The sequence below is a fragment of the Eucyclogobius newberryi genome, unplaced genomic scaffold (assembly GCF_026437365.1).
Source record: "Eucyclogobius newberryi isolate DKJ021-1_F unplaced genomic scaffold, fEucNew1.0.hap1 SCAF_15, whole genome shotgun sequence".
Classification (NCBI taxonomy): domain Eukaryota; kingdom Metazoa; phylum Chordata; class Actinopteri; order Gobiiformes; family Gobiidae; genus Eucyclogobius; species Eucyclogobius newberryi.
The window spans coordinates 7,655,244-7,663,972 of NW_027315779.1; the positions used below are offsets into that span (position 1 = coordinate 7,655,244).

The window sequence follows — 8,729 nt, forward strand, 5'->3', positions numbered from 1 at the left end:
GATTCACGCCCCAAAACGCAGGATTCACGCCCCAAAACGCAGGATTCACGCCGCAAAAACGCTGGACACCCAAGACGTGCATCCACATAGACTTTGAATGTAAACTGGACGCTTTGACGTGGAAGTATGAACTTGTTTATTTGAAGTATTTTAATGATGGTCCGACCTAAAATATGGCATGAAGTTGGGTTTTAGGAATGGTTTATTTCCCCCCCCTATGTCAAATCGGATGTCGGGCCATTTTGATTGATCATGTTATTAGGGATGGCGCCTGTGTGATCGTGGAGAGACCCCTGATAAGACCTGTGGGACTGATGTATTGATGCTGTGCACTTGAAACATGCCACTGTCTCCTCTCCTGGCCATTTGCTTCTGCAGCTGTTTGTCACATGGTGTTCTCCCCGACTCTCTCCTGTCTATCACTCTTGTCCCAGAAGTAAAGGATGGAGCTGGTAGAAGGGGAAGTCTAGACAATTATAGGCCCATTGCACTGGCAAGTAACATGTCCAAAGTCTGTGACAGAATTGCATTTGGTCGATAAAATCCCCAGACAACCAGTTTCACTTTAAATCAAACACGGTACAGATGTTTGCATATTTGCTTTAAAATAAATATTTGGAAATGATAAAAACAACATTTAATCTGTCTGATGTTCTCCATTGATGCATCCAAAGCATTTGACCATCTCAATCATCTGATATGCTCACCAGGTAATGCAGTTGAAATGGGGCTGTAGTGTGTCCGGCCTGGTCAGTTTTGGCAACGGTGTCAGGCAAGAGGAATTCTGTCTCTTGTTTTATTTTTTCTGTATTCGTCTGGGCACCGCCATTCCACCTTATCCTTCTCTCCGACCTCCAGCAAAATGAAGTTGAACATTGGACATTTTACACAAATCAATCGACTTTATAGCATATTATAGCTGCAAGACTTTTCCCTCGTTCTCCATTTAAATGGTGGGAATGACCTGCTGGACGGGAAGTGCGATCCGTGGCAAAAAGAGGGAAAAATGGGAAAAGTGGGCGGGGCAGAATAAGGTCAATACGAATGATCTCTCAGAAGAGCCAGATGCTGTTTGACTGGGTCTACTTTACTGAACCATCTAATGTACAATTCAAGCAGTGCAGGACTCACTCTTCTCAACATCTGCTCCAACTCTGGTGTGGATTTTGATATGAGATTTAATGCCAGTAAAAGTGTCATAATGGTCTGTAGAATGAAGAATAAAGGTATAAAATGTCCTCAATGTGTATTATGCAGCACTTTTGACATTTTATTACTGATAATCTGTCAGATGAGGACGACATCTACAGACAATGTCTCATGATGTATGCACAGGCGCATACTGTACTGCGTTATATACAGCACACCTGCAGCCAAACCACAAAGAGCAGCATACGGAAACTCAGTGTATATCATCATACATGAATACAAGGATTTTATTGAAACGACCGAGATGGGAAAGTGCAAGTCAGCTGTTTGTGTCAGCGTGGATCGTGCAGCCTTGTGCTGTTTCAGAACTCCACTTAACGACTGTGAGAACATTATTATCATAATCTTGAGAAATGTCAGACTCAGTTCCACACGGTTTCAGTCTGAACTGTGGAGACGGCGCAGCTGTTGAGCGTCGTGTGAAGTGTCGAAGAGGTGGTTGTCTTACTGTTTATTTGTGTGTGTTTGTTTTTAGCTCTGGACGTCCGTTATAAAAGTTTGATGATGATGATACATTTATAGAAAATACAGTTCTATTGTCTGTTAGAATATATTTTTTTATCATCATCTGTATGGAGTCATTTCCTTGGTATTGAAATCTAGTTTGAATTGTCACAACATGAAATTAATATGGATGAGTTCTGTTTTAGTTAGATTTGACCCATGGCCAGAGAAACAATTGAATCATAACTTCACTGCTTGATCGTGGCCATAGTTTAAACACTAATTGGCGTGTAACATATCAAAAATAATTGACATGGCCAATAATAATCACATAACACAATCATTAATGTGAGTGTTTTAAATTCACAAGAGAAAACGGATCATCAAAAACACCCGACGACACATTTAATCCTTTAAACTTATCCATCTTGCATTTATTCAATGATCTAACCTGGAACTTGACCTGGTGGCGTCACTTCCTTGTCTCCACGGAGATGGATAAGTGTCATGCCATACTGTGGAACATTGCGGTGTGGGCTAATCGATGGGGACAAGAAGAACTAAGCCCAGGACTAAATCACCTTTAGTATTCATAATGCGGTGCTTTGTTGTAGTTTTGCTTTCCTCCATTTGATGATTCCACTCTCGCTTTTTTCATTTCCAGAGTCCACGGTTTTCTTCCCGGAGCAGAGCCGCGCAGTGGAGGAGGATGTCGGAGAGCTTTTCATCCCGGTTCACCGCAGCGGAGACGTCAGCCAGGAGCTTATGGTGGTCTGCTTCACTCAGCAGGGTGCGGACTAGTCTTTCTCACCTCAGAGCACCCGCTAAGCCTCCATATACTCTCACATTGTCTAAAAGCACCGGCTAAAGCCAGTCACAAATGCTCTCACAAATAACAGTCTGCATCTGAATCAAAACTGGCTTTAAAACCAATAAAAGTTAAAGTGTTTATTGTTAGGATCAATCTCTTCTCGCTCCAAAGTGCATCTGAAAACACTGTAAGGTCTAGTTGAATAATTCAGTTTGCGCACATGTTTTTGTAATACCTCTTGGTGTCGAGCTAGCCCACATATTATTTTGGCTGCCAGTCAGAGCTTGTGAAATTATTATTGAAATTGGTTAAATCACATTCATTATTTTCATTTCATTTTACGTTTTCTCCTCCTCAAATGATGTCTTTAACAAAACAGATGCTATCCATCTTTTACAAATGATCTTATCTTATCAGGCTTTTTCCATTTCTGTTTCTTTCTTTTGGCAAGAACATTCAGAACAGTGAAGATCTTTGTAACAAGAACAAGAACAAGCTGTAATTGTTTTCCTCCACTGGAAACGCCCCCCTGGTTTATCAGAATAATCAGTTTTCTGTTGAGTGGTCATATCCTGTCTCACATTGTGCTTGAATCCTATTTTATAGAGCACAGATTAGCTCAATGAAATCTCTCCTTTGATTAAGGATAAATGGCGGCAGAGGACAGCGCAGGTTCATCTTTCAGAGGCGCAGTAGGGGATGTGACTTCACACCATGTTCTGACATTAACTGAAATACAAGTTTCACCTGAAAGTCGCTCTATTCTTAAAGGTCACATGACATAATGCTGCACAGTGGCTTGAATTTTGATACGCAAAAGTTGGGTTGCTTTTGACTTTTGAACCGTGAAAGGAGGTATATTTTTTAACCGGTCTAACAACTCCGTAGCTCGTACAAACCCTTTGGCACATCGTTAGAATCCACATGCTTTACTGTTTGGCCACTAACACAGATTCGGGACAACTTTTCCAAACAGCCACAGCTCATCCCAAAATGTCAAAGCAACGCCCGTGACAAGATGCACCCTATAATAGATTCTCCTATTCCAGCCACTGCTTTTTTAGTTTTTTATGTTGCCAATACTCACACAATATCAGAGTAAATTAGTTATGTGGCATTTACTCACCATTGGAACATGAATTTTATTCAATTAACTTCGAGTTTGAGTCTGAATTCTTGTTTTTTTACGTCAACAAAGAATAACTTGTTAAAAATGATATCCATTTTCCCCCCTCATATTGATTTATTTTCCAAATTAATCTTCCTAAGTCTGAACTCTGCTCCAAACAATATGTGATATTGCCACAGTATTGGCTGTTTGCCATTAAATAACACCAAGCCAGTAAATACAATCTGCAAACAATTAGATCTTGATTTGATTAAAGTTTCATTAATTGCTCAGCCATACTCAGGCGGTTACTGAATACTTAATTATCATAAAGCAAAGCATTACAAGATACAATAGCATAAGCCCTGAACAGAGCAACATGAATACATATGAAACATTTGAATATAAAGTACAAGTTACTCAGTGTGTTGAAGATATAAACACATATCCTCGTCTGCGTGATTGTTGGTTTTCTGTCTCGTACAGACAGTTGCCAATAACAACTGTACAACAAATACTGCAGAGAAAGGACAAATTCCAAACCACAGTTCACAAAATGTATTACTCCTGTTTAGTTGAAGCATTGAAACATTGACTTTAAAATCAAGTTAGTTCATCTAAAAGTAAATGACACTGAAATAATAAATACATTAGCATTAAAATCCTCATATTGCACGAAGGACATATGTATTTGTGTATGTCACACCGGAGTATAAGTCGCACCAGTCAAAAGATGCATAATAGAGAAGAAAAAAACATATATAAGTTGCGCTGGAGCATAAGTATATAAGTATAAGTATGAAAAAACTAAAAAAAAGCAACTTATACTCCGGAAAATACTTTTTATAAACTTATACCTAGTTTGTAAGAGAACTAAACCTTTCTTTGTCAAAATGTGAATATGTTTTGCTCAGGTTCTGCCCTCGGGACCGTCCCGACCACAGTGCTGTCCTACTCAGACTACATCTCCCGTCCCGAGGAGCACAGCAGCCTGGTGCGATTCGACAGAGGCGAGCGGGAGAAGCATTGTCGCGTGATGATCATCGACGACTCCTTGTACGAGGCAGACGAGAGCTTCAACGTCACCCTGTCGCTGCCTGTCGGGGGCAGACTGGGCACGCACTACTCCACCTCCAGAGTCACCATTGTGCAGGACGCAGACGACGGTAACGGCCTTTAAAACTCTAAAGCAAGTTTGAATAAGTCATATGTTGTGTGGCCTTTAGTGCATTTGATTTGAAGTAGTCGTGCCAAAGCAGGATTTGTTTTCATCTTATCTACTGACCTTTAGCTCATTTTAATCACTTTGATAATTGAAGGATGATATTGTAGGCGGTGATATTTCATTTTGAAAGCCTTTTTGACATTTCAGACCCCATATATGAGTGTGTTTGGGGTTACTGCGCTGATTAGACTTCTTCTTGCTGATGATGAAAGTTAAACTTGAAGTTTGGGGGTTGTCATGGAATTGAGACATGCACCGATGCTATTCCGTAACACATCGAGAACACAATTCAACTTAGAATATGAAACGACACAGAAATATCAGACATTTGTATGGCATGCTTGGGAGAAAACGCCGGGACTGATCACGCAGGCTGTGGTACGCAGCCTGCGTGATCCTCCTGCGTCTCACCCCGTTTTTTCCCATGCAGGTTGGTTTTATTAGATATTCTGGAATAGGCGGGTCACATTTCTCATTGGTCAGCTTCACATCAAGGCACTTGTTTTACAGCTGGTATTTTTCCTAGAGATCAAGCCTTGGGTAAACATTACCCAAACTCCTCTGGGCTGTCATCCCCTGGGGCAACATTCTTTGGCCCATCTTTACGACCCCTTCACAAATGCAGTTTGTCACACACCCGTTCTTCTCTTAGACTAATGATGCAGATAAAATATCACTATTATGCAGATAAAATACATCACAGAAATATAATCATATATTCACATTTTATCACTGGGGTAAATTCACAGCCAATGTCTCCTTCTGGCAATTTTGACCATTTAAAAGTTTGAATATTTTGTTTTAAACTCAATTGTTCTCTGAATTGGTCGCGATTTTACAACACTCAGAATCCCATTGCCAGTGGATATGTTTGGCCTTATCCCTCAAAACGTATTGATCCAACATTTCAAATCCACTCCACAAATAGATGAATGTCTTAATAATACAAGGCCGATTTGTTCACAAACAAATTCAAATTGCTTTACAGAACAGTGAAAAAAGCATTCAAATCGTATTACAACAATACAGAACAAATAAAAAGGCTCTAACATGTCTTAATGCTTTAAAAAAAACTAGAAAATCTGTCTCTTTTTTATCAACCTTGCTAATTGCCTGTACAGCCCGACTACAATCAGCGAACATTTAACCTGCTTGATGTGGCGTTGCCCACCTCACATGCAAGTCGCCGCTAATGATGTGGCGTGGAAAAAAGCAGGTCATTTGTTGAGCGCTGATTGGCATTTATAGCACATTTATTCTTAATCCCCGGCTCCAGCGCGGCAGAGAGTATTTAAAGCGAGCCGTGATTCCAGTTTCATCCCTGGCGATGTCTTAATGAGCGTTGCTTACCTCATGTTGAGTGATAGAGATGAGAGTTGAAACGCCGTGACACCGAGCGCCCCCTTTGGCTCATATTCAGGTCTAAACTGTTTTGCTCTGTCTAATTATACAAGATATCCCACATACAGTCCAATGGGGACTGGTGTGCCGTGTCCCCAGCCTAAGTCGCATATGGACGAGATCGCAAACTTGATTAGCGGAATGTGTAGAGTAATTCTGGGACATCAGAGCCGCAGGGAGAGAAGTACAGACTATATCCAATTGATTTACTGTAGAGGCGAAATTAAATGTCTGCTCTGCTTATAGGGTTTCCGCTGTAAGCGTCGTGATATCATGTTCAGGTCTGCGTCAGCCTGGTCCAGTTACCGGAATATTCCGTCTCCGGAGCAAACGCTAACGGTTGACATTGTTTGCTCTTTTCCCCCTATGGCATTTATAGATCATATTTTACACAAACAGTTAAATCATCTTAGAAATGTGTCCTTTGGCCTCCTGTTCAACACTGCAGAACTGATGAGCTTCGACTCGTGTCATGGAATTAGACATACACCCGATGCTATTCCTTAACACATTGAGAACACAATTCAACTTAGAATATTAAACGACACAGAAACATCAGACATTTGTGTGGCATGCATGGGAGAAAACGCGGGGACTGTGTCAGCCAGGCCGTTGTAAGGAGCCTGGCTGACCCTCCTGCGTCTCACCCCCGCGTCTCACCTCGTTTTTTCCCATGCTGGTTGGTTTTATTAGATATTCTGGAAAAGGCGGGTCACATTTCTCATTGGTCAGCCTCACATCAAGGCACTTGGTATTTTTCCGTAGAGATCAAGCCTTGGGTAAACATTACCCAGACTCCTCTGGGTTATCACCCCCCCTAGGGTAAACATCCTTTGGCCCATCTTTACGACCCCTTCACAAACAAATGCTGTCACACACCCGTTCTTCTCATAGACTAATGATGCAGATAAAATATCACTATTATGCAGATAAAATACATCACAGAAATATAATCATATATTCACATTTTATCACAACTCGACAGTTCATTTTTACAGTAATAGCAATAATCGTAGATGTAGAGCAGTGGGCGGAAAAGGGGGGTAGGTGAAAACAGGGATTTTCTGAACTATAAAGCCTTAAAAACTGCGTAATGCGAGATTATTCAAACATGCAAGATAGAAATTGTACTCAATACGTTGTCTTTAATCCTTAATATTCTTTCTGTTGTTCTTTTTCTGCTCCATCTTCTCTTTTGTTGCTATAAAATCTTTGATCGTCCTCTTGGTTTCCCGCGTTCTAACCTTAGCATTTTGTGGATATTAGTATATTAGCATATTAGCAATTCATTAGTTCTCTAATAGTTCTCAAAATCTCAACTATGAAGACAAAGCTTAAACACGTTAATAGGTTGTGGTCATGACATTTGAGAGTTAGAATTTCATAACTCTGCCAGTTTTGTAACGAACCGCCGTCCTTTGTGCTCACAGAGCGGCCGTGTAAATATGGACCCGTAAATTGCCGTACGGTGGTTAAATGGCAAATTCTAACTGCACAATTTTGACCTGCCCTCCAGCTTATTTTTCAACTATGAAACCCAACTCAACCTATTGATTGACCACCTCCTGTGCCACGTCCAGCAATCTCCGTCCAGCCTTTCCCACCAAAACATGGATTTGTCACTGCGGTGTACGTTTCTAATCCTATCCATCCTCGCCACTCACAATAACAGTCTTTTGCGTCCTCTTTTCACAAATGTAAACGTTTTCTTGGTCTTCTTCTGGGTCTCCCGTCTTGACACTTTCCCTTTCATTCTTTCTTTCTTTCTTTTTTAACCAATATATTTACAATTTGCCATTTTCTAGCCAAACTCTGACTCCTAAAATCGAGCGGTTCATCTGTTATTGAGAATCCACTCTCGCCAGAACCTCAATACCTATAGCAATTCTACCTCTTCTCTGCTGCTAAAGACTTTTAAAACATAATATAGCGACAGATAGACTTGGGCAGAGGTCAGGGGAACCGTTCATATCTCATTCGTGCAAAGTTGCTATTAACTTTGGTCGGAGTGCTGTTTTCAGGCAATCAATTGACAGATGAATATGATTAGCATTAGCGCTGAAAGTTAATGATTGCCTTCATCCTGCAAAGACATCACTTGAGCGTGATCGATTTCCCACATTCAAATTCCAGTTGAAAGTTCTGGCGGCGCATATATATATATATATATATCTAAATATAGCTAAATTTGTACCTCAAAGACGTTGCAAGCCTCTCCCGGTCCAGTTAAAACACCCCATTTTCTCCTCTCCTATCTTCTACCCCATTTTCCACATCCATTAGGAAAGATGTGGTTCAGAGATGACAGCTTGATAAATAACACAATGACAGCTTACTAAGGAGGACTCACTTAGGGTTACAAAACAATAGTTCCGCGTCAGACAGGAGAGCGCGTACACTCGGGAGTCATCGGGGGGCTAGTTAACAAGCCACATGACGCGCTGTCAAAGAGTTAGTACATTTTGTCAGAAGACTTCAGTGGCGGTGCGCAGTTCAAAGGGATGGAAATGTGTTTGTGAAACTCCAGAGAG

General features: G+C 40.9%; 1 protein-coding gene across 1 annotated transcript in view; it reads left to right on the forward strand.

Annotated features, from left to right (window-relative positions):
* Positions 1-8,729, forward strand: part of frem2a (FRAS1 related extracellular matrix 2a) — a 146,933-nt gene that overhangs the window by 90,820 nt on the left and 47,384 nt on the right. Inside the window, exons 5-6 of the mRNA XM_072445928.1 lie at positions 2,318-2,443; positions 4,487-4,738. Of these exons, the coding sequence (XP_072302029.1) occupies positions 2,318-2,443; positions 4,487-4,738 (378 nt within the window). The remainder of the gene's footprint in view (positions 1-2,317; positions 2,444-4,486; positions 4,739-8,729) is intronic.